This window comes from Lasiodiplodia theobromae, assembly GCF_012971845.1.
Source record: "Lasiodiplodia theobromae strain AM2As chromosome Unknown scaffold_23, whole genome shotgun sequence".
NCBI lineage: Eukaryota > Fungi > Ascomycota > Dothideomycetes > Botryosphaeriales > Botryosphaeriaceae > Lasiodiplodia > Lasiodiplodia theobromae.
Genome location: NW_023336439.1, coordinates 636,342 through 661,699, shown reverse-complemented (window position 1 = coordinate 661,699; position 25,358 = coordinate 636,342). Strand labels below are relative to the sequence as shown.

Sequence of the window (25,358 nt, the reverse complement as noted above, 5' to 3'; positions counted from 1 at the left end):
TGCGACGTGGCGGGGTAAGCATTACATATTCCGATCCCGCCCACCTCGGACGCTTGACGTGGCGCCGTTTCCAGATCCTCGAGTATGTACACGGCTGCCTACGCCGGTGCCAACATTGAAATTCCACCGCCGTCAACACGAGTACCCGTACACTCAAATGCTTATAAAGACTCGCTCTGGCGCTCACGAGTTCTGTTTGCTCCGAAAATCCTCAAGGCTTTCCACGATACTTGGCCAGACGAACAAGATTTTCTGAGGAAGCCACAGCGAACACTTGACAGATGTCACCTACGACCACAGTAGTAAGGAGAGAGTCACTTCTCTACTCCTTTGCCTTTGTAATTGTTGTCGCTGTGCTGACAACCTACGGAGCACTGCGCACCGCAGGCGTTTTCACCAACAGCACCACCACCGGCGGGCTAGACGTCCTCGCCATAGTTGTCGGATTCGGCCTCCTTCTCATCATGTTTTCCTTGGCAATGACTCATATGGCCGCCATGTATATGCGACGCCGGCCACCAGACATAGAAACGGGTCGGGGAGGACTCGAGCGTCGTTAAGAACGAGTGTGGGCGGCTTTCGATGTGACAAAACGACGTGCGAGGCTTAGCGACGAGGGCGCGACGCGCGTGGTTCGCGAAGCTTGTACATGTAGTCGCAGTTGCGAGCGGTTTTAAGACGGCGCGAGGCGGAGGGTTGCGCTTCACTCGAGGACGTGCAAGCCCTTCCTGCGCAGCACGGTCAGACAAAAGCGCGCGATCGTTGGATTGCCTGGAAGATGGGAGGTGGAGATTGTACAGAGCTTCATGGACCGGGTAAGGACGCGCAGCGTTGAAGTGTTTGGTTTAGTCGCGAACGTAAACACCACGCCACGCGTGTCGCGACGTCAAGGAATGCGACGCGCAAAGAGGCTGGGCGCATGGAGCGTCGCAACGTGTGAGGCGGCAGCAGGGCCTTTAGACTGATCAGCGCAGTAGGAATCTCTTCCTCAAGTACCGGCTCAAGGCCAGTAGTTTGACGAAAAGATGTGAAAATGGTCGCGTCAGCCCGAAGTAGTGCAATACGAGCGACACTGTGGCAGCTAGTATGAGCGGAGCTCAGTGACCAGCCACCCGGTTCCAAAAACAAGTTTACTGGTAACAAGCCCCCGTAGGGACGTTCCAGAGATTAAGCTGGAAAGAACAGTTACTACACTTGATCTAAGCCAAAAGGCAAAGAGAGCTGAAGAGAAAAAAGAGGAGCTTTGGTCGAGGAGTCGGGGGGTTTATATAGGCATGCCAAGACCAGTCCATCTGGGGCGCATGGGGCTGCGCTGGCCGAACAACGCTTCCAGCTAAACCAACAATGGAATGCGCATGAGGCAGGGCAACAGCGGCTCTCCTGCTCTTGCCTTGTTAGCCTCGAGCAGAAGCCCATGGAACGGGCATCTGGCCTCTTTGGGCAGTGGTGGAACGGCTGCTGCGGCGCCTGGCCCGTCACTTGATGAACTTTTCGGTCCACGGGCTGCAATCTGCAAGAAAAGGGAACTGGAGGCAAATTCGGGGTGAAGAGGTAGACAGAAGGCGCGCCTACCCTCGCTGTGTGCGTTGAAGTGGCATACCAGCAGAGCTTCGCTCCCACGGTGAGCATTGCTCGTCCATGGCATCGATACTGTGTCCACACTGCGCCAGCGCGCTGTCTGGTACTTTCAGAAAACTAGAAACCACGAAGAAGTGACACTATGGAATCATGCGATAACACTTTCTCATCTGGCCGGGACGCGTCGAGCTGTCGCAAGCAGCAGCGACAATCCGCTCAGGACTGCCCGCAAGGACGTATGTTCGTGAGGAAGACAGTACTGGTACTGGTAGAGTCTCAGTGTCTTCTGAACAAGGCTCTGAGAGTGGCGGCTGTCGCCCTGGATTGCAGGGTGAGCCCGTGGGAGCCCTCCATCACAGCCAGACCGCACCTAGATATTCTCACTCAGACTGTCTCCGCGCTCCTCTTCCTCTCCTCCACGCGCACAACCTCAACACCACCGCCCACCAACGCGAACCCAGTTCTCCACAGCGCTCCGCTCACAAGCCGCCTCTCTTCTCCTGCTCTTGCGCTCCCGCACGCGCTCACAAAGCCAACCGTACGCGCTCAACCACCCTCATCTGCTCAAGGCCGTCCGACTAACACTCACCCGCTCTCAGACAAAAATTCCACCTCCAACCGCCGCCGCTCCTCGCAACAATGAAGGGCAACATGGGCGTCTTCATTGCTCTGGTCGCCAGCGTTGCGACCGCGGCGCTGGCCTGCGTCTTCTTCAAGCGCTGCGTCTTCGCCATCCTGGTCCGCCGCCCTCACCGCCGCGGCGCCTTCATCGTCGCCCGTCACCAGCGCCCTGTCAGGATCCCAGTCTTCATTGCCCCCGTGATCCCGATGCGCGATGAGGAGCAGGGATACGAGCTGCAGTCGGGCGTCGGCCACCACTAGCAGCAGCACAGCAGCAGCGACATCTCTTGAGGGAAAAGGCCAAAAATCTATAGCTAATGGTAGCTCCGATAGCCGCTCACAAGGAGTGTCCGGAAATAGATTTTCGAAACCGAGGTGATGCCATGCCTCATGTCAATCTGATGTATGACCTGAAAGAGATGAAGTGCGTGGCTGGCATGACATGCAAGATCACGATCACGACTACGAGGGTGCTACAGAGGGGTGCTGCAGCCGATGGCTAGCGCGAAGATTAGCAGGGCCCTGGAACATGGCATAAGTACGCCTCAGTTCCTTCCTTTTTTTTTCTAATGATAAAGAACATGAGTAGGTAGTTGAAGCTATCATCTGGATGTAAATGTGGAATTAATAATTATACATTCACGTCCGGACAATAGCTTCAACTACCCACAGTATGAAATAAATTCACGCTAGCCGTCGGCTGCAATATCCCTCTGTAGATAGGAGAGCAAGCGGTCAGCTACTCAAGCCACCCGTGACCATGCCAACAACCAGGTTACGTTGGGAGCTTCTAGAATCTGTGTCAGGCACATCTTGCTTCGCCTCCGTTGTCAAAATTCGATTAGGCTCTCCTGTACTTTCCAATGATCTCTTTCGCTCTCCCAAATCGTCTGCAGCATGCCTCTGATCTCCGTCTAGTGACGATCCACTGTGCAGGTTTCGCGGATGCGTTCCCTCATCTTGTTGGCCATTTCCACTATGTTGAATGTGAAGACGCCTGTGGGATCCAGTGGTCCGGTCTGGTGCTCTTTCATGGATTTGCTTGTAGGTCGGTACTATTTAGATGGCCGGATCCCGCTCCCCAGCGCGAATTGATGTGTCTGTCGGCTTTCAGGTCGTCGCTCGTCCGAAATCTCTAGCACATAAAGTATCCGTCGCAAATGTGGAAGTCGAGCCCAGGACTCAATCCAGATTGACGCTGCCTGTGACAGACATCAACCCGCGCGTCGAATATGCACACTGTCGCCCACTAGCCAAGGGCGGGGTTTCCTCTTTGTCTCAGGTAGGAATTTTGCCGCTGTTCTCCGCTTCAGCGGCTTGCTATACTGATCACGGGGTACTGGAAGCGTTCTGACTCGATTCTTGCACGATTACAACGCTGTAAAATGCGTATTGTAATTAACTCGTGTGCTTTGGTACGTTAATGTGCGGATTATCGGGGAAACTGTCAAGATGCAGAGGTACTAGCCTACATAGCCATGAGAGAATTTAAATGTGACAGTTGTATTCGACCACGAAAGTGCCTTTGTGTCAAATCAAGCGAATGGAGGAGGTTTGCTTACCGAAGCCACCATTAGGAAATTTGACTAGATTTGGACGCCGTAAGATTTGGAACTCTCCTGAAGTCAGTTAGATGTATTGTCCGACCAGTATCGAAGGAAGGGTGCGATTCCTCGAGGAGACGAGTTTGAGATGGATGACTTTCACCGCAATCCCATGTGCTCTCAATTCACTTATTCATGAATAATGAGACGAAAGCCAAGGGGGACCAACAATTCGACCCCTCACACAACCATCGACAGTGGCCAATTTCCGAGCTTCAGTCGATTGGGTGTCCTGAATTGCCAGGGGGTCAGCCGCCAATCTCCCATCTGTCTTCGGTGAAGCCAAAATTTCCGCTCTTTCCAGCCTAGCAGTATTATGGACGGTCCCACTCAGTATATTTTGAGAAACTAGCGCCTCCACCCTCAGAGTACCAAGAGATGTGCCACCTCCGAATCTGACATGCTGAGTGTTGCGTACGTTCATAGCGTTCGGCAAGGTAGCTGAAGTTGGCGTAGGTATGGACCATGAATTTTCGTGGTGTATAATTGGGCGCCGGTGTTGGCAGGTGCGATCGCCAAGGGGTGTAGTTACTGCTTTCTCTCGGGCAGCTCAATACATGACCTGTTCACCTCCTTAGCTACGCGTCTAAGCCTTTCGTCAGTGGGGCTCAACACGGGGGGCAGAGAATAGTGAGATCGTGGAGTGACAGGGCGGCGCGGTCTACGATTCGGTCGCCGGTGGCCGTGACAGTCGTCATGCGGATGTGATGGTGGCGGACGGAGGTGTAGAGACGAGCGGGGCTCTCTGCGGTTGGAGAGAGGAGTAGTCAGCGCATTTTCGTTTGGAAAGGAGGATTCGAGCGGGTGGACGATGAGAGATGGGCAGGTGAGGGTTAGGGGGAAGTCTGGAGCGTGTGATTAGGTCCGATGGCAGGAGAGGGTGATGAGGAGGGCGGTCTGGAGTCTGGAGGCTGGAGTTGCCAGCCTGGGCGGCGCCACTGAGCAAAGCAGAGTAGAGCAGAGCAGCGCTCGCCACCCAGACCGGATCACCCAGACCTTTCAAACGCGGCTGGCCTTTGGCATTTGATGCGCATTTTCGCATTGACATCAATTATCCGGAAGTATTCGCATTTCTAGACCTCAAGTAGCGTCTCGCTACTTCAGAGTATTTGTCGGGCACCGCGTTCAACTACGACCGGACATCGAAGACGGTCGAGGCTGGATGATCGCGTTGCCGAGAAGAGTGTCGTACATTATAAAGGCATCTTACCATGTGATTGAGACATTACTTCGCCGCAACGGCCGACTACCCGGGTTGAACGCCGCCGACATCGTTCGACGGCACAAGCCAAGCACAAGTCAGGATCGTGAGATCATCAAGGCGGCGTGCTGCTATGCGGCTAAGAAACAGTCACTCGCCTCTCCAAAGCGGCTGACGAAGCCAACCGAAGGCAGTTGGGAACCGTTCCTGCTTTGGGTGGAGCGTCCTTCCTCGAACCAAAGCTCAGCGCTGCGACCTCTCCGACTTCACCAGGGACCGAAGCTGAGGCTATGTAGCTTTTCTGCCTTTGTCAGACTCTTCTCCTCTCTGTTTGTGCACGCCCGCCGTCACCGGGTCGACGAGTAGGAGGATTTTGGCGACAATCAGGATCAATGGACGGCGCGAGACTGGAAATTGGTGAGACACAGACAGGCGCTGCTTGCTGTGTCGCACATCATGAGTTCGTCGAAAGTTTGCGCGTCGTGCTGCGGCGCAATAGGACGCACATGTGGTTGCTTGGTCGGTCAGAACAAAGGGGAGCGCAAACGCGCGCTGGACTCTGACCTGCAAGAAACTGTGGAATCCTCGCACTGTCGCTCAAACGTCAAGACACAGCCGGAGAGACATTTTTTGTTGCTTCAGAGCCTTGCGGAGTTGTGAAGTGGCGCGGAAGAAAGTCATGGAACCGACGAGACACCCGAGGGCGAGACAACAGCCGGCGCGCGGTGCACCCAAGTTCCAGCCAATCTGTGGCGGCTCACATACAGCGATCGGGATTCCTTCTTGAAGGTCAAGGAGCATCCGACAGTGTTCCTTTGGGTCCTATAGCAAGGTGATGCCCGCGACAGCAGCGTGGTTCTGCCCCTCGACGTGTGGCCACTCGGTCTAAGATTTGACATCACGGGCTGCCACATCAAGCTTCCTGGGTCATCACCGCGGCATTCGGTCTGCCAGCAAGGCACATGCTGAGTGCTGGATCGGTGCGCGCTCCAAGAGACTTCCTATCTAGAATCGCGGGCAGAAGTCTCCATGAAGATCTAGTTCGCCATAGCGCCGCTTCGCTCTGGGGGACAGAATCGCATGGAGCATTCCAATCGCTCTCCCACCTCACAGACGTCCCAAAACGGAAGCCGCACACCCCAAAGCCTGCGCACGTGTGGTGCAAAAGCTGCATGTGCCTGCCCCTCATCCGCCTCCACCGCCCATCGGCCTGGCATGGGCTTGGTCGGCAGACCAGGAAAAGGCAGTCGCATGCCTCAGTCCTATAGCTAAATCTAGTGCAGCGGAAGGCAGTGTAGGTCGCTCTTGCCCAGACAGGCAGACGAGGACCACTGGACCCCGTAGAAACGGCATAGCGCCTGGGTAAATGTGGGTCCACGGAGGAGGCAGCTGCCCACAATCGTCGCCCGGTGCCTGGTTGCCCGGCTGCCAGCGCCTCCGCCTGCAGCTGCACGCATGGGGCTTACTAAGCGAGGGCTCCTCCAGCGAGCATAAAAGCCCATCTACTGCTCATCCAAACCATCTTCTTTTCCTCATCGGCCTCCCGACCCACGGGAGGTCCCAAAGAAAACAAAGCTCCTGAGTATACCTTGATCCCCATTCGCGTCATGGCTACTATAAACAGTTCTTTCTTCCGAGTGGCACCGGCCTAGGAAACAGCTGAAGGTCCAATTCCTTCTACTTGAGGGTCCAATTCCCTTTACTGGAGGTCCAATTCCTCCCTATACTTTTTTTTTCGTTGATCTTCTTGCTAGAAGCAGGAAATCGAGGAAGAAAAGCCTCTCTGAAGTGACTTGAAGAGATGCTTGCTCATGGCGTTGGTCTCCCTTGCTCTTGGTGCCTCTTTGGCTCCTTGCGCTGCGCGGTCTCTGCGCCTCCTACTCGTCCTTCGCAAGGCCGCTGCTGCGCTGATGTCGTGATGCGCGTCTTCAGGCGACGATAGTCGTCGCTGGTGGAGTACACTCGAGCACACGGTGGACGACGCCCGTCTCGGAGGTGAGGCGGCTGTGGAGTTGCAAGCCGCGCACCGCTCATCGCGCCGAGCATGCGACGTCCACAGCACTCGGCTCGCTGGAACGCGGATTGAATCGCTCTAGCTGAAAGCGCGCGCGAAGCCTGTGGGAGTGAGCCTGGTGTTGCAGCGCCGGTCGCACGCCCGCGTGGTCGCGAGACGCCATCGTGCAGGAGGCCACCCATGCGCCTTGTCCGCGCGTTTCGCCCGCGCGCCTTGCAAGCTTCTTCGAGGCGACCCGCCACAGGCTTTGTGCGCTTTCATCTATCGTGAGGCTCTCTCGTCGCGGGTGTGCTCTGATGGCAACCGCCGGTGGCTGGACAGACCGTCGCGTCGTCCCAGGCCGTGGTCCGGCTGCGCTGGTCGGTCGCATCACTTCAACATAGTCGGCAGGAAATGGCTGCCACTGGCGCCCTCACTTATTTGAAAGCCATGAAGAGTGATCATAGTCTCATTTGTGTGCTATAGTACTATCTATGCCTGCTTCTCGGTCGGAAAATCTGAGAGTGATGTCGACCTTTACCCGCCGCACGCAGTGCATCCTGCCTGTCGCCTCAGTGTTTGCAGTCGTCGCTCTGCACACCACTGAAGGTCTGAATATGCTTGAGCTGTGCCTCGTGCTGGAGTTGCATATGGTGTCAGAGGCCTTCTCGCTCTACCTTGACAGTTCAAGGTTCCTGCGCTGCCGGTGTTGGAGCTGCGTATGGTGTCAAAAGCCTTCCTGCTCCACCCCATGATAGCTTCAAATTTGTCCCTCTCCCAGCATTCTGATAGCATAGACACTCTGGATACTGAGTTGTATTCGCCAATGCTTTATGTGGGTGGCGTTATGCGCTCTCGTCCACCCGCAGATGGCGGCACCAGGGCCCAGCGAAGTCTCTCCATCGCCATCCGGCGTGATGAGCATGGAAAAGACCTCTTTGACACCTCAGCAGCCGCAATGCTCCATTTTACCCCGGGCCTTTTGTATTTGTATCCGTGCTCATTTCGCGAGAGCTGCTTTTCTGTTGTGTTCAAGGATCGGCTGCCGGCGTGGCTTCAACGGTGCCAGCGAACGAGGCTGGCTCTCAAGAGCGCGGGAACACGGCAAGCAGACTATGATGGTTTCCGGTGTCAGAAATGTACTCCCAAATTAAGGGCACAACTCACCTGCGTCCCGGTCGCGGCGCTCTGGTCGTGAGGCATTTTCGCGAAGGCATTGAGGCGTGTCATAATTCGCGAGCGGCGACGCGATCATGGAGAGTAATTGCGAAATTTGAGAGTGAGCTGAATGCTATGCCTGATGCGCCAAAGTTCTCAACGCCTGTTGCTGGGTGCCGTTCGGTGCGCAGAGTTCAGTGACATGTCAAGCCGGGGGATCGAAGACGACAGTCTCGCGCGGCTCAGCGCCTCACCACTGCGCGTCGGCCACAGTAGAATGTAGTCAGGAGTGTCGCACCAAAGCTGCCATATCCTCAAGCTGCGGGCAGAGAATGTTTTCAACGCGAGCCTGGGATTGAGACGAGCCGGCCGAATCATTTGAAGAGCGAAGCGCTGCCAGCGTCTGAGCGATGATTCGCAACACAATCTACTGCAAACTTCATTATCCGCGAGACCCTCTAGCGGGAGCTCCTCTTCTTCAGTGCATGTGGAAGTTCTCGAAGCCGCAATGTGGCTTGATGCCATCGGCTGGCTGTGGTGCCCGGGCTGCACGAGGAGAACGGCGAGCTCCTCTTGTCACAATCAGAGCCACCGGAGGAGCTGGATACGGTGGAACTCACGGAGAGGATCTGCCAGATCACGAAGCAGAAGCACCAGACTCAGCTTCAGAATCGCCCTCACGGCCACTGTCCTTGTCAGGATGATCCATATCCAGCCTCGGACTCTCAATGGAAGCTCAGTGCCGTCATCTAATGAGTTGGTTGCCTTCAGTGCCCGATCCTTCAGTTTCTCGCACCATGTTGCCACTGTCGCTGGCGCTGTCCTTGACCTTCCGCTCCAGCCGCTGTCCGAGCCCTCCCAGCTGAGATAGCGACAGGCTTCGAGCTTGCTTGACGGCGTCCTCGCCCGCTGGCAGATGTACCCAGAAGCTCTTCCTGCGGCCGCGTCTGGCTCCAGGCGAAGCGCTGGGAGCATTTTTTTCACGTTTCCCGCCTCACCTGGCGCACGAGCGCAGTACGGCACAGACGAGTCTCAACACCACGGATTGCGGCCGAGGGAATCGCCCACCTCAGATCCACCAGCAGGCGTCGATTATGGCGAGGAACCTATCTTCCATCCTCCTCGCCGTCAAGGCCGCCTCCGTCGGCTGTACTCTGGAGACCTGCGCCGCGCCTCCCAATCGCTCCTTCCCTCCTAATGAGAAGGCGTGTGCATGTGAGTCGGCCATTGCTGCGCCCAGCCGGCGACCGACGCATGCGGGTGGGCCCAGTGCCTGGAGCCTTCCATGCGGGGCCGTTCGCCAGGCGTCCGCGGCAGGAACGACCGCACCGTGACTGCCTCGTATGGCCTTCGGCGACGGGCTGGTCGAAGAAAGGCAAGCGCAGCAGGGCTGCCGTGGCAACCCCCCCGGAGGGCCAGCACGAGGAAGCCTAAGCGAGCACTAGCTCCGAGCCTACAAATAGCCGTCTTTCTTCGCTCCAGAACCTCTTCTTCTTTTCTTCTTCAGAGAAGTCTAAGTATCGTTTCCCCCTTTTCGAAATCCTTACTACTGACTTTACAGGACCCAAAGGGGTTTTTTACTCGCAAGAGGTTTTTTTCCCCTGGCTTGTCAGTGAAGATATATCTGAGACAGCATTTTCGTTGAATGCCTTGCCTTGAGCAGGGCTTCGAGGAAGATTTGCCTTTGAAAAGCAAAAAAAAAGAGCCTGGGCTTCAATCCAGCTGACCTTATGCTGCTGCCGTCGCGCATGCTGTCGTGAAATTGTGAAGTGGTTCGTGGTGTTGACCATCGCTGAGCGGACGAGCGGCGGCGTCCACTCGCGTCCGCCAGCAGTACTTCGCTCGCTCTTGTGCTCACTGTGCTCAGAGCGGATGAACTCTCGCGCATGCGGTCGCGTTGGTCTGGTTCTCGCTGATGGCGGCGCAATTGCTGGTGTTGCGGGTGGCTGTCGCGCTTGGTGACCAAGTGCCGCTGAGCGACATTGTCGCATGGCGGATAGCTCGACGACACCACGGATCCAGCCATTTGCCTCACTCGGGCAGCGAGAGATCATGCCAAAGAACATGATCCGTCTTTTTTTCTGCTGCGCCTCCATGGTGTTGCGGGCGCCGACCAGGTGTTGAGATTTTGGCACTGTCTGGCGTGCCCCCGCGCCCACGTTCAGCGGTCGGAAGTTCGAAACCATCGCGACTACAGCGAGGTTCAAGTGTCACACACATCGCTACGCGAGTGAAAGGTGGATACAGGCCCGCAGAGTGCATTGCGACAGGCCCGAAGCGCAGTTTCAACGGTGCGGACGGCGTTGCGACGCTCTGACTGCCCGCCGGCGTCGCGCGCCTCGGAGGAGCAACAACAACAGCGCGGACATCCTGTCGCGAAACGGTTGGAGAGTGCCTCATAGAGACAGTGGGGCCCAATGTCTCCTTTGCCTATCCTATCGCCTTGCCTGAAGCCACTGCGGGGTGAAGATCTCGGACGCTGTGCACGAGGGCGCGAAGCCCGCCGACGACACCAACCGTGAACGCGACCGCGCTTCGTTCGCGCCCGCGATTCCACCACTTCGCCAGCGTCAAAAGATCTCAGGAAAGCGCGCGGGCAATGCCCCGCTCGTCGGAGCCCTTGAGCGGGATGCTTTCGAAAGCACTCCCGCCGGCTCATCCTACGAGCGCGCTCTGGATCGCCGCTTGCGCCGCGACGGACGCCTACACAGACGACATACCGCAAGTGATAGCAACGCTTCATTCTGAGCCTGGCTCCCTCTTCGAGTCTGTACGGATCTCAACACCAACGAAAAGCAGGGCTGCGTCCAGGCGCTGAGTGAACCGGGCTCCCCGACCAAGCTCATCCGCCTCCGTCCGCCGCGACATCACTGCTCCTCTCCCTCCACACAAGACTTCGCGGGCCGACCGTGGCCAGCAAGCGTCCGCTATAGCTGGCAGACAAACACGCATGAGATACATTCATCGCAGGCAGGCCGCGCAGAAGGAAGACGGGGCAGTCGAGCAGAGCCACTGGACACACGCACAAAGACCGACCGCCGCCAGCTCGAGCTTCGTCGGCGTATCGAAGCAACTCATGAAGCGCTGCAGTGCTGAGAATAGCTCTTCCTCGAAGACCTGCGCAGAGGCAAGTCGATCAACGAAAAGCTGATCTTGAAGATCAGGAAAGTTTCCAAAAATTCCTGCCTTGCGGCAAAGATCCATACGCAGTGAGGTTCCAAAAATTCTTGCCTTTCGGCAATAACTAAATGCAGTGTGTTGTGAAGAAAAAAAAAAGGAAAAGAGGACTCAAGACGGAGAAGGGGAGGGGTTTTTGTACCTTGGGCGGAGCATGGTTGTCCCGGACACACGGGGGAGGGCCGGCTGGCCAGGCAACCGGGCGGTGCACCGTCTGCCAGCGCCGCCCTTCCGCAAGAGGTAGACATGATCGCCCGGCGATGCGGGTGGCCGGCGGCGGTGATGCTGGCTCACGCAGATGCTCCATTCTTCGGGTTTTCAGGACCCTCGATTCCTTCTAAGGGAGCGGGAGGTCTGGTCGTGAATCTCATGCGCATTCGCGTCTGCGGATGGTGCTACTATTGCGGAACTTGCTCGATAGCTAACCCCGGAAGATGAGAATGTGCCTGCTGCTGTGGGTTGGAGTTCCGGAACAACTGGTTCTGAACACACTTCTCCGAGAGAGCTTGCACGGGCCGAGGCCAGCGTAATGAGTAGACACTTCATGACTTGCAATCGCCCCAGCTGCCAAAGCCGGAAAGGGTATGGCATGCCGCCCGAGATGAAGACTCAACTGCATTTGAAGTGACTGCAGGTATTTGCAGTGATTGGTTGCTCCCTTCGTTTCTCCCGCCAGGTTGTCAAATGGTCTGGCCCTGCCGCTGTCTTTTCGCTGGTATGGTTACCATTCACACAGGTCTCTTTTATGGTGAAAGTGACTGATAAAGGGATATTATGCTGTTTGTTCTACGGAAAGCCTACTGACGGCTTGTGAAAGGTCATGTTGCACAACCAAGAAATGCTGTCTGCCTTCCTGAAGCGGCCGCCCGTATTGCATCATTTACCTCAGAACAGAGCAGAAATTATATGCAGGGAGTGAACCAGTGACATTTGCGAGCCCGGAGCTGCCATACCTTTCGGACAGTCAATGATCAGCGGGAGAAGTCACTGCAGAGGCCAAAGGGGCGCTCCGTGTATTCAGAACCAAGGGTTCATGGAGGGACATGAAACAGAGGACAATCCTTCCAGACCCCACCAGAAGCTCTTTTTGCACTTAATGATGAGTGACGGCCAAAGCAGGCCATGGATTTGGTGCGATTAGATAAGGCCCAGAGCATGTGGCGTGCATACAAGCAATTACCCCTTGCATGAGCATGTCAAATCGACAAAGCTTGTCCGGACCTAAGGCGCCAAGCGATAATTCGGAATAGCTTGTTATATGCAGCTAATTTGCGAATGGGAAGCTCACGTACAATGTGCAGTTCTGCATGTGGGGCTCTGTTTGGGTGTCGCTGCATCTCCATCTCAGGACCTTTTCGCGGGCCGTCGTGACATGACTTGCACAGAGGTGGCGGCACTCATGATCCGCCTGGGAAGGCGTGCAGGTGTCCGAATATCTCCAGCCGTCTCAGAGTGAGTGGCTTTACTAGAATATGGAATTGCGCAGCATTGAAATTCGTGGCGTGCGTATTTTTGCAGCGATGCGACGGCTTGGAAGGCATGGTCGTGCCAGACCACCTCGATTTGGATGGTACAAGCATGGAAATATGACGAAAAACTTTTTGTGGCCACCTCATTGTGGCGAGCTGTTCGCTAGAGCGCCCACAAGCGGCATGCGAGCGGGCGAAGAGGGTGTCTTTGCAACTGCGATTCTATCAACCGTCGCAAGTCCTCACAAGGGGTGCTCAATACCCTTGACAAACACCGAAAAGGCGGCCTTGCTGCGTCGCACCACGGACAAGAGCCCTGGAAAATGCTGCGCTGTCCCCCAGGGTCGTGGCTTTGATCAAAACCAGTCGCAGACATGACTCCCGCCTCACCACTACTTCAAAGCCGCACGGTCGGTCCGAAGGCAACTTTGCACCATCCAAACCACGCTCATGCGATTTACGGCATCGAATTTTAGGGAGATTTCCTCAAGATCTCCGCATTTGCTTTACATTCAAGGCCAGAGTCCTTCGCGCCGCCTCGCTCTCTGAACCTCCGCCTCCACTCCTCGCGATCCGCGCGACACTGCCACTGGACGCATCTGCCCTACACTAGGATAAAGTAGATGAAGGGACGGGGACCACATTTGCTAGCCATGAGCGACACCGGCGTAGCGTTTGTCAGCAGGGCCTTCGCTGATGCCAGCATCCTGTCGCTGCACCTCCAAGTTAACGCGACTACGTCCGCTAACCATAAGTCCAGAGGTCTAGCGACCCTTTATTCCTATCTCTCCCCTTCTTGCGACGCGATTCAGCAAGTGCGGGGTCGCGCAATGGCCGGGCCTGCGCCTATGCTCGCAACGGCTGGAACGCCAGCAAACATCACTGCATCACCTTCTCACCCCGACCGCGCCAAGCGCCTGGAGAGACTTGAAACCTCTTCGCGCCATGACGGCAGCTTTTTCGAGTGCGTACATCCTCGGATTATCCTGAAAGTGTACGTCTGGTAAGTAGCTTCGGCTTTGAAGGACGGACTCGATCATGACTCCAACACTGAGATGATCCTCAAGCTTACGTCAAAATTGCAAGCTAGAAAAACCCCATGATTAGTCGACTACACTTTCCTCGAGCGAATTATGAGAAGTGTATGCCTTAGCCAACGAACGACCTGCGTGTTCTTTGAATAGTTGTGTTCAAGAGCTATCTCCTATCGACTTCTCTGCCTCTCCGCGCTGCGACGAGCCCGCCCTTTTCTTAGGGAAAACGCGCTTCCGAAATCGATTGTGCGTACTAATATAAGGTGGCAAGCTCACCAGATTCTGGCTGCTCTTCACGATGTTGGGCCCTCAAGTCAACTAAGTCCAGGAGACGAAGAGTGACTCCTGTCTTCCGCTAATTTGAATCAGGAACGAGCTGTCCCTTGCTCTGAAATCAGTCCCATTCCCGCGTGGCGAGGTCGAGAAAACAAACGATCCGTCACTTCACCATACCGTCCTCTCTTCCGACCAGCCGTTGCCGATTCTTTCCGAAGGCCATACAAGGTGATAACACGTTGGGAGTGGAAATAGACATGGCAAAAAAGTCAAGGTCATGAGGGAGCAACATTAGGGTTGCCAGGAAGCATGGCAAACACTGCTGCAAGTTTGTCTCACAGCGGACTGGGTGTTGCTTGTTAGCACGTCCTGAAAGGTTTGGAGAGACAGGCAGATCCACAACACCATGTACAAGCCATTACGTCCTCACACCGAGGCCTCAATTGTGATAAATGGGCCCGAGCTGCTGCTGCTACGGTACAAAAGAATATTGGAATAGGAGCTAACAAACCTACATAGAATCTCAGATTCTGGTGGATGTGTCATAGAAGACTGCACTGTCGGATCGCTAAAAGCGCACATTTCGGAAGATTCCCCTTGCAAACCCTATACGATGAGTCGAACAAACTTTCTTTCTCGCCTCCACTACCCCGAAATACAACGATGATCCGGGTGATTTGCCAGCGGAGATGCAGCTATTGCTCCAAGATAGCGACCTCCGAGGGGCGCTTTCCCTTATACGAGAGCTTCTACAAGCAATCAGGAAGCGTCTTTCGGTTCATCGAATCTGTGGTATTATTTGTGAGGTGGGATACTCGTAAGTCAGATAGCATAAGTCCAAGGTGCTGATGATGTGACCGCTTCAGTGATCAGGCACGCTGGGCACTAAGTGAGCATTGTAGAAGCCATATACCATTGTGGGACTACAAGGCATAGCTGACAGTTGCTAGCAGACTTTGAATTAAAAACAAGAAAGATTCTGGATATTTACGATGTCAACCGCAGCGCTGCTTTGATCCTTCTCTTAAGCTCACCAGCCATGGCCTTCCTGGTCGTCGCTGTCCTCGTCGCTGCATCCTTGTTTTCTGCCGCCCTTCGCAATAGGAACTGCAGACACTCACCCGCCGTACCCCAGCAAAGACATTTATATGCCTTGGGGATATCGATCTTCCTCCAAAGTGGACCATAGGCGCCGTGAGCCCCTTGTTCAGCCATAGCTAATTTCCCTGCCTGCACCAGCTCACAGCCAACTTCGTCCGCCATGCCCATGAGCTGCGCGTAAGCCAACGTAATACGTGGCTCGGCAGCGGCCACTTGTTGGTTGCGAATTTCTTGGGCTCGCCGTACAGATTCCGCATTGTGTGTGGCCAGCACCAAAGCAACTTGTGGGAAGGATTCATTGTCAGAGCCCGGGGCGGGACGCAGCACTTCGCCGTACTGGCGTCGGAGTAGGGACTCGGCCAACGAGTTGTAGACTCTGTCCGTTTCGGCCTTGCTAGACCACACCTGGCTCTTTGGCTCGGATGCTAGATAAGCGCCACGAACCAGCTTGATGCCAATGGTGTAACTGTGCTCACGGGCATCGGCAAGATGGCGCGCAATTTTCTCAGGTGTCGACTTCAGGTAGGCTTGGTAAGTGTTGTACATAATGGTCTGACCGGTCTCGTGGCGATTGTACTGTCTTTCCAGTGCAAGCGTCCAAGTGTCGATACCCGCGTTGGTGATCTCCTCCTCGGCTCCGGGAAGCAGTGCGAGGTTCTTGGCCGCTGCAGCGTCGCAAACCTCGCGAATGGCAGCATCCATAAGAGGTGTAGGTGGCTTGTTCTGTTTGAGAAGATGGAGGGCATAACGGCCAAGACCAGACCACCTGCGATCCTGTCAGTAATGGCAGTGAAGAGAGTGGCTACCAAGAAGACTCACTTCAGTGCTGCAAACTCTCCTGGTCCAGCCATCTCGACAGTGTACAACATTCCTCGCCTCCACTCTTCTATCTCGCGCTTCGTCTCTGGACTGTCTGCGCCAGGAACTGGGCCATGTTCGATGCCATCGAGCAACACTTCGAGTGCATACTCGAGGATGATGCCATGATAGCCCACGCCCTTCACGGCCTTGGTCGTTTTCGCAACCTCAGCGCCATTCTCTCCGGCGCAGAATTGAGAGTAGAAGGTTTTCTTCAGCACCCAATTCAGAGCGCGATTCTTATCGGGATCAAGCAGCGCTGTCTTCGGAGTGGCAAGCAACTGGAGTCCCCAGAAGAATATCCCCCACAAGGCAGGGGACGACGATATACGGGTGATCAAGTAGGTTCGAATGACGTTCTTAAGCGGAAGGTAGGCCAATGGGGGCTGATGTGTCACTGCAGCGTGCGCTGGCGTGTGTCGTGGAGTCTCGGGCAATGGCGGTACTGCTATGGTGGCAGCTTTCGGCTTGGTTGATTGGACATATCGTCGATTGATGGATAAGACGTGGATCTGAGGTTTCAAAAGGGGGCGCACGGGGTAAATGCGGGGTTTCATTGACATAATGTTGCCGTGTAGGTCTCAAAGATGCGCAAAGTCAACTCAACCCTCTGTTTCTGAGGGATGAGCATACCGGCTTGGGGTACATGATATATTCAGCCTGTGTATCTATCGTGTGGTACAGATGCGTCGCCAACCACATGAGGAATGCAGTTCCCGTCGTCTGGTCGTATCAGTTGTTGTTCCAACCCCTCCCTGCAGCGGCTATTCGCGGAGCCCCCATCTTTATCAACAGCGTGTCCACGCTCCGATAAGCGGGGTACGGACATGCCTTTCCGCGCCCTCGATTTATCGCAACTCCATAAGCGCAACACGTCATTGGTCGCGCTGGATCTAGACGACGTTGAAACAGACGTACGCTTCCCCACAGTGATCTACTTGTGTCGGGAGAGAGCCGGCCTTGTCACAGGGCATAGGGCGTGGTTGGCGTCCGAAATCGCTGCGTATCCCACTTTTGGGGGCGTGTTGGATGGTTCGCCGTGCGGAGGATTTGCGGCGGGGTTCCGGTTACTTACCTTATTTAAGCCTGCCCGCTGCCCACACGAATATTTCTATCAGCACTTCAACCATCCATCCTCTAGCAATAGCGAGTCGGACCAAGCCAAAAGCACAACGGCTCTCTTTTGAGTTTGACAGCTTCCCGCCCCACCCTCAATCGGACATGTCGTGGTGCACGGCAGGAGTATAAGCAGCAGTAGTTGGCGCAAGAACGTTATTGGGTTTCACACGCAGACAACTCATGCGGCCAATGGTGGTTCCATGAGCGCACTGCAAGAACCCCTAACGGCGGAGCTCTTTTACTGCTTGACATCCATCAGTATCCCTCCACAATGCCTCGGTGTGTCGGCACGGCCGAAAGGTCCCCACAAAACTAACAACGCCGAATGTGACCCTTGAGTACCCACGTCACTGGCGATCTTCTATCTTTATAACTCCGAGATTTGGGACAGCAATGCGATCCGAGGGTGATTGACGGCTGCTAATTTCATGGGGGTCGCACGTGGTTAGCTTGAGCTCGATCACGGCCGTACCTCGACAGGACCCCACCGTACCGTGGTGATGTTGCACTTGCCACAGGTTGTTGGTGGCGACCTGAGCTCGTTATCTCTTACATCTGGACATACTCCACTTCACATGCCTGTCTAGTGGTGGGAACGGAAAATGGCATATTCCGGCAGGATGTGGGCTGTCTGCAATGGTGGTCAGGACCAAGGGCCCAATCGTGCTTAGCGCTGTCTCTGCGTGACACACGAGAAATGCCGATCGCTCGCCAGAAACGAAGCTTCAAATGTCCGCGGGCTCATGCGCCTTCGTCGACATCTCGATCCGATTCTATATGCAGCCGTGACGACGTCAGGGACATTGGAGTACACCGTCGTGTCGGCGGACAGGGACACGCTTGGAGCATGGTGCGCGGAGCGGCTGAGACGAAAGGCCCGGCAAAGGAGCGAGAGCCGAAGATTTCGAGGATGGAAGGCGTGTGGATGCGCATATCAGAGTGCTCTTGACCCTCGATCCTGGGCTTGCGTGTCGAAATTCAGGGAAACAGCTCCGCGGCCGTTCCGCTTGCGCCTGCCGCTGAGCCCGGCGGCGCCGCAAGCAGTAAAGCGTGCTCGCGTGCGAGGGCGCGGTGGGCAGAATTCGGCGCGCCGTCCCGGAAAGACCTCATAGCGCGCTGCCTTTGCATTATCAATTTTTTATCTGATCTTTCGCCCGATCGGTATATAGCATCTCTCCTGTCAGACAGTGGTCAGTTGCAGCCAGATTAGCACAGCTCCTTCCCGCCCGCGCCCTCTCGCAGCAGCCTGCCGCTAGCCAGGCACTCGCCCGATTGCGACAGCGCCTAGTGCTCCCACGCCGCCTCCCAGCGCCCGCGCCAGCGCCCTGCGACCAGCCGCTCACCGCGCGCCAAATTTTCCGTGGACCAGGCTCGGGCTTGCTCGAGCGAGCTATGGCCGGTTGTATATCGATAAGCGCAGAGTCATAGCACCTTGAGGGCTGAATTTCTTCTGCCGCCCCCGCCGCCTCCGACTCCGACAACCTTCTCCCCGCCACAGATTCCGACCTGCGACATCGGACCAGTGCGAGACACAGGTCGCGAGAGGCCCGCACGCATGGCTGCGCAAACCTCGCCCTCCACCAACGGCGGGCCCTATTCCGCCTACGCCGCCAGTCCGCCCACGCCGCGCCACCAGCTCAAGCGCTCCCAGAGCAGCGCCGGCTTCGAGAGCTCGCCCGCGAGCCAGCATGACGACGATGACCAGGCCCCCTCCAAGAAAGCCGCCCAGAAGCGCGCTTGCAACGAGTGTCGCCAGCAAAAGGTACGTCGGTGAGGGCTGCCCTCTCGCCTGCCGCACTGGCGCTGCGCCGAACAGCGCACCCGGTCTGCAGCGCAACCCAGTCCGCAACCCGTCGACCACCCGCTAACGCTGTCTCAACCCCGCAGTTGAAGTGCGACGTCGTCCAAGACCCCTTCACGCCATGCTCGCGCTGTCGCAAGCAGAACCTCACCTGTCAGGTCTCTGCAAACTTCAAGCGCATCGGCAAGCGCAGCCGCCATGCCGAGATGGAGCGCGAGGCGATTGACCTGAAGACCCGCGTCAAGGAGCTTGAGCAGCGCGAATTTGAGCTCAAGCAGCAGTTGTCTTCGCTCGGTGTCGCGCCCTCGGCTAACGTCGCCGTCCCCGGCCCTCACGGCCTCGCTCACGACAACGGCCAGTCGACAATGTTCCAGAATTTCCTCTCCAATGGCCAACAACAGTCACAATACTCGGGAGGAACCCACGATGACGCTGTGTCGTCGCTGGTGAGCTTGAAGCAGGGTTTCGGCGGTGCGGGCGCCTTTGACCGCAACCACGCCTACAACCTGGGCGCCGTCTACCTCACCACCGAGCAGGCCGAGGAGCTGTTCCGCGATTATTTCGCCCACTACCACCGCTTCCTGCCCCTGCTGGACCCTAACCAGAGCGTTGAGTCATATATGAACCAGTCCAAGCTCCTCTTCTGGACAGTCATAGTGATAGCCGCTCGGCATTGGCCCAAGGACCCGACTCTCCTGCAGAAGCTAACCCCCTCGTACCGTGCCCTGCTGTGGACTACCATTTCCGATGTTCCGCAGACGTACCATGTCGTCAAAGGCATGTGCTTACTGTGCACCTGGCCCCTGCCAGCCAGTAGCACCACCATGGATGAGACCTTTATGCTTGCTGGAGTCATGATGCAGATCGCTATGCACCATGGCCTGCACCAGCCATCCCATGCCCAAGACTTCTCGCGCACTCACGTCCAGCTTAGGGATGATGAGATCAAGGACCGCCTGTCGACATGGGCGGTGTGCAACACGGTTGCGCACTGGCAAGTCACCTGACTAGTCCATGGCAACTTATCCTGCTAACTGCGTCACAGCGTTTCGGTCGCCTGTGGACAGCCCTCGACCACGCTGTTCGATTCGGCCTTGTCTTTCGAACACGACCACATGGATCGGCTTCCCGAACCCCTGGTCAATCACGTCATGCTCGAGCGCTCGGCGGCCAGGATCACCAAAGCCCTGTACAGCGACTCCGGTAGTAGGACCTTCTACGACGACAAGTCTATCCTGATCAACTATGAGACAACAAATCTGAATGATCTGGAGGCTCGTTTGCGGCAGTTGAACTTCACCGGTGAGCACCATCGCCCGACATCCCCTCGTCTCGGTTCAAGTCATGCATCTTCAAGTCAGATGAGGCCTCTAACTGTGCTAGACCTTGACCTACTGTACCTCCGTGCGGTGCGTCTTAACCTTCAGCTCTATGCCTTTTTCAACAAGCAAGAGCATGGCTGGCATCAAGACCTGCTGCATCTTCTCCTTGCTGCTAACCAATTCCTCGAGTCCATTTTCTACGTCGAGGAGCAAGCTCAACTGGTCTATGCCACCAATTATATTTCGCAGATGATGGTCGCCGCTGGTTTCACTCTCCACCGCCTGCTCAACTCTAATTTTGCCAATACCATACCTCCGCAGCAGCTCACCACCTCGCGCGCCAACTTCACTCGTCTCATCACCTGCATCCGGAAGACGTCTGTCCGCAACAACGATCTGCCCCAGCGCCTAGCAGAAGTACTGGCCCAGCTTTGGAAAGCAGGTGGTTCGGGAAGTCCGAAGCTATCCGATGTCGAAAACTATCGCCTGCAGCAAGGTCCCACCGTCGATGTCTCCATCCACCTGAAGGTCAGGTGTAGGATGAGTATGAGTGTTGTTTTCGACTCGATATGGCACTGGAGAGAGCACTTCCGCGGCAAGGGCCAGATGGGCAACCTCGATACCGCTGTGAACAACCCTACAGATCCCGAGACGAGCAACTCGACAACGCCGGCCCCATCCCAACGGCTTGGACAATCGGGACAAGCACACGACACAGCAAGCACCAGCACTTCCGTTTCATTGGACCCGAACCTACCCACGCTGAGCTTGCCGACGATGAACAACAGTCTGAGCATGGGCAATGCTCCCGAATTTGGCCCTGTCGGCAGCAGCACTTTCGCCGATTACACGACCGACTTCTTCGACCCAATGAGCAGCATACTCAATGACCCTGTCTTCTTCAGCAATACGGCTTTTACGTTCTAGATAACCTGTGGATGACCAGATTCCGGGGAAGATTGTGATACCACTGACGTTTCCTTCAGGAGATGTCTTCTTCCTAATGTTTTTCTTCTCCCGCTCATGAAGTCCATGAGATTGGTCACTTGTTCATTCTCCAGATATTCCGTAGCCTTGAATTTCTGTCTTGTCGTTTACTTTTTGTTTTTTTTTTTTGGTTTCTTGTCGAGGCAGGTAATATCCACAGAGACGATATCACGAGGCATGGATAAGATGTTGAGCAGGCAAGTTGTGCCCGCAGTTTCTAGCAATGGGCATATCCGGGTAGGGTGCTGGTTCATTGCATTTACATTATTCTCCAAAGAGATTTGGCAGCGGCACATACTGGGAGCGCAAGGCGTTAGTTGCTTACTTGCTTCCAGCCGTCTGGCATTGGACGGGGGGAATTCTCCACTCACACGTTGATTCTTAAGAGGAAAGCATTCATGCAGATTCTCAACGGTAGGGTTTCACGGCGGACTGTGGAAGTAAAGGGATTTTCCGGATCTTGTGGATATGGTATATGGGGGGCTGGGAGGTTCTCTTAGCTATTGCTTTTGCTAGCTATTCCCGCAGGCTGCTATCACGACTTCGTGGAGTGGAACTAGCTGACTTAAATTGATTACCAGAACGGTAAGGCCAGGTCTCCACAGGTAGGTAGGGTAAGCTATCTAGACGGGAATGAAAAAATAAAGTATATCATGAAAACTGTGCTCAAGGATGCTTGTGATGGTGATATGCTTAAGGGTGTGTTGTTAGAGCTTAATACCCTAGCGTTTCTCCGCTGCGGGGGATTGCCCTTGAGCTCGCAAATTGGCCGAGTTTTCAGGCATAAAGGAGTGAAGTCGAATGCGGATCGTATACACATTGCTATTTACACATTTAGGGAACGATAGGTATGTCCAATTACTTCTTTGACATTCCTGAACACCAGCCGGTAATACAATAATTGTTGGCCCCGTGCTCAAGACTTTTTACCTTCCCTCCTTCCAGCCAATAGGTATAAGTGCTGCCGCGACCTGCTGGACGCCCCGTTCGGTCGCCAAAAGGTTGAACTGAGCAGCCGCATTCCTGGTGTCCGAAACCTCCAACCGGATACCCAGATCATTGATATGTTTCCTTGTAGTCGGCGAAATGGGCACGACCGTCGCACCCGTGCCAATGATGAGCAAATCTACACACCACAAGGTCAGCAAATTACTTTTCAACCTCCAGTTATCACACTTCATCCGAGGACTCACCGGGCTTCGGCCACACCACCTCCAGTACGCCCCACGCGCTCTGATCACACTCCCACATGCCCCTCTGATCTCTCAACTTGCCCTTACTACCTCCAGCCACCTTCTTCCCACCCTCAACGCCATCCCCCGCAGCAGCGGCGGCCCCCTCCTCGTCGCGTATCCACGGCCGCCACTTGAAGGCGTCGCCCGCGACCAGCAGCACGCCGGCGTTGGACACGTGCAGGCCGCTGTTGAGCGAGAAGCCGTCGTCGAAGGTGGCGTCGATGGCCGTCGTCGGCGCCGGCATGTTGGCCAGCACGTCGAGCTTGTGGAAGTCGGTCTGCGTCTCTTCGGCCGACGGCGGGCCGCGGTCGTGCGAGCGGGGTGGGTGCGAGCGCTGGGAGTGGGCGGTCGTGTTGAGGTTACGGAGGAGCAAGGGCGAAGTGTAGCGCGGGGAGAAGCGGTGGTGGAGAGGGCGGCATGAAGATGCGCCGGCAGTGCGCGCGGAGAGGTGGGAGGATGCGGCGCGCAGGGCGCGGGCGGGTGTTGATGGTGGCATTTTGTGTGGTTGTGGTTGTTTGTGGTGGGTGGAAGGAAGAGGAATTTGGTGGAGGTGGAGGGGCAATTGGATGGCGCGCTCCGTGGGGACGTGGCGGCGTTTGTCGGCGTCGAAGCTTTGGTGTTTTACATCATGAGTAGCTGATGACTCGCGTCATGCAGACGGCCCAAAGAGCTGGTCCCTTGCCAGCGTCAACCGATAACTTCGGACGTCTAGCAAATTTGGCAACGTTCCTGCCATTGCGGTTGTTGTCAGTTGCCGTAGCGTATACGGTCGGCTGCCTAAACCTCCGCTACATCCTCCGCCGACGCCGCCCACTGCCTGCTCGCCATCCCCACCTCACGTTTTGCTCGCGCATTCCGAGCCACCCTCCACCGAAGTACACTTGAGTGGAGTTTTGGCTTGCTTTAGCCTTTGGTAAGCTCCATCTTCACTTTGTGCCAACGTTACAAACATTTGCGTTCCAATGCGTGCCGCCACTTCTTTGTGATTGTTTCTAACAATTGCATCAAAGCTTCCGAAACACCCTCCCCAGTAAAACTTTCACGACCAACGGCCGCACATCACCAACACCACCTCGTGGAACACTGTTTAACGTACCACGACATCACGCGCCTGCACGCACTAGCGCATCCACCAATATCCACATACATACATACACATCATGCCGGCCATCACGCCCTCGAGCACGACATGGACGCTCCGCCTCAAGCACAATAAGACCACGGTGCTGCTGCACGTCGACGCGTTGCAGACGCTGGCGTCGGTCCGCGCGGAGCTGCTGCACTGCCTGCGCGAAACCTGCCCGGAAGGCATCGCCGGCAAGCCGCTGCCCGCCGACCCAGCCGAGCTGCAGCTGGCGAAGATGCAAGACTCGTCAGACCCGGACAAGGGATGGGTGCTGCTCACCGGGACGAGTTCCAGCGGCGATGATGGTGATTCGAAGGGGAAGGGTAGGGCCAAGGCAGCGGCCGCTGGTGAGGGGAGCTTGAAGGCGGAGGGCGTGAAGGATAACGCCGTCTTGGCGTTCAGATGGGGCGGAGAGAAGGGGACAGGGCAGGGTGATGAGGGCGGGATGGAGATTGAGGAGGACGGGGATGATGCGTGGGATGTGGTGCTGCCGAAGTACGAGGATACGTACATGGACGGGCTGGAGGACGAGGGAATAGCAGAGTGATGGTGCTGCAGGTGTGAAGGCATTCACGAGCTTGGAGGGAAATCATGGCTTTAGGCTGATGCAGACGGGGTATGGCAGGATGGCAGATCAGGCATGGCTTCTGGTGTTGGCGAGTCGGGCTACTGGGGATATATTGCATTTCTCGGCGTTCCTGGCTACTACAAATGATATCTGGACCGGCAACGTGGTTCATTCGCATTTCCAAATGCCAGCCATATTGTGCTCGTATTATAATAAGCAAGTGGAGTACTTCAGCGCAGCCCTAGAAACGTGGCTGCTGTCAGCGGCCCATCAACAGTGGTAGCGAGAAGCCACCGCGTTGTCGGACGTTTCCAACGTCCTGGTGGAGCACATCTCCGAGAAGATCTGCATTGTTGCCAAGGTTAGCGGCCTCTCACGCGCACAGTATGCGCCGCAATTACGCGCCGAATGACTCACTGATCTCGACACAATTGGGCGACACGCGAGAGAATCCACACCTTTTTTTTTGAGGCCAGAGCTGCTGACCAGAAGCTCCCAAGCTCCCCTGCATGTGCGGCTGAATGGTAACAGGAATGTCCCATGTAAGCAGCGCCCCGAGGCTGTGAAGGTGGGCTGGTGTCGTGCTACGAGCTGACGGTGCCTGCGCCGTCTGAACAGGGGCCGACCAGGATGAGACGAGCGGATAGGCTCGCGGGAGCCAGGAACCCGTCTTGCGCGAGCTCGTCGGGACTTTTTTTTTTGTTCGTCTCTAAGCTAAGCTTCGCGCGAAACAATTCGCGCCTCATGTGCGATAAAGGAGGCGGCGACTGCAGGCGCGGTAGACCGGCGCGCTTCGAAGTCGCACGGCGGCGCTGGCAGCACTCAGGCGACGCAGCGCAGACACAGGCGCGATGCTTCGGGCGGTGGTGAGGGCGGAAGCGCCGCGCTTTGGTCGAGGATCCCCCGGAGTGGGTGCGTGCCGATCGCGGTAGGACCTTTGGGTGGTCTGCGGTGACGTTTAGCCACGCGCGCCCACAGGGACCTCCGTCACCATTCCATTGACGTCGCGGGCCCGGCCCAGCCATCAGCTGCGGGCGACACTGCGAAAACGGGAAGCTGCTGGGGCGAGGGTACGCGGCCTAGCCGTTCCAGAAAGGCCAGCCAAGCCGCCTCATTGGCCTCGAGCAAGC

General features: G+C 56.2%; 6 protein-coding genes across 6 annotated transcripts; 4 read left to right on the top strand and 2 right to left on the bottom strand.

The window, feature by feature from the left end:
• Nucleotides 1-2,217: 2,217 nt before the first annotated feature.
• Nucleotides 2,218-2,460, top strand: LTHEOB_7708 (uncharacterized protein; the record flags this gene model as incomplete). The annotated part of the gene is made up of 1 exon (XM_035517104.1): nt 2,218-2,460. One exon carries the CDS (start codon nt 2,218-2,220, stop codon nt 2,458-2,460), a length of 243 nt encoding a protein of 80 aa, XP_035371217.1.
• Nucleotides 2,461-15,098: 12,638 nt separating this feature from the next.
• Nucleotides 15,099-16,633, bottom strand: LTHEOB_7707 (Proline dehydrogenase; the record flags this gene model as incomplete). Its single annotated transcript, XM_035517103.1, has 2 exons — nt 15,099-15,978; nt 16,032-16,633. 2 exons carry the CDS (start codon nt 16,631-16,633, stop codon nt 15,099-15,101), a joined length of 1,482 nt encoding a protein of 493 aa, XP_035371216.1.
• Nucleotides 16,634-18,744: 2,111 nt separating this feature from the next.
• On the top strand, nt 18,745-19,997 carry LTHEOB_7706 (C6 transcription factor; the record flags this gene model as incomplete). The annotated part of the gene is made up of 2 exons (XM_035517102.1): nt 18,745-18,951; nt 19,077-19,997. The coding sequence occupies 2 exons, from the start codon at nt 18,745-18,747 to the stop codon at nt 19,995-19,997; spliced, it is 1,128 nt and encodes a 375-aa protein (XP_035371215.1).
• Nucleotides 19,998-20,105: 108 nt separating this feature from the next.
• LTHEOB_7705 (C6 transcription factor) lies at nt 20,106-21,239 on the top strand (the record flags this gene model as incomplete). Its single annotated transcript, XM_035517101.1, has 2 exons — nt 20,106-20,292; nt 20,374-21,239. The coding sequence occupies 2 exons, from the start codon at nt 20,106-20,108 to the stop codon at nt 21,237-21,239; spliced, it is 1,053 nt and encodes a 350-aa protein (XP_035371214.1).
• A 986-nt stretch (nt 21,240-22,225) lies between these two features.
• On the bottom strand, nt 22,226-23,030 carry LTHEOB_7704 (uncharacterized protein; the record flags this gene model as incomplete). The annotated part of the gene is made up of 2 exons (XM_035517100.1): nt 22,226-22,425; nt 22,493-23,030. 2 exons carry the CDS (start codon nt 23,028-23,030, stop codon nt 22,226-22,228), a joined length of 738 nt encoding a protein of 245 aa, XP_035371213.1.
• A 664-nt stretch (nt 23,031-23,694) lies between these two features.
• LTHEOB_7703 (uncharacterized protein) lies at nt 23,695-24,207 on the top strand (the record flags this gene model as incomplete). Its single annotated transcript, XM_035517099.1, has 1 exon — nt 23,695-24,207. One exon carries the CDS (start codon nt 23,695-23,697, stop codon nt 24,205-24,207), a length of 513 nt encoding a protein of 170 aa, XP_035371212.1.
• Nucleotides 24,208-25,358: the final 1,151 nt, after the last annotated feature.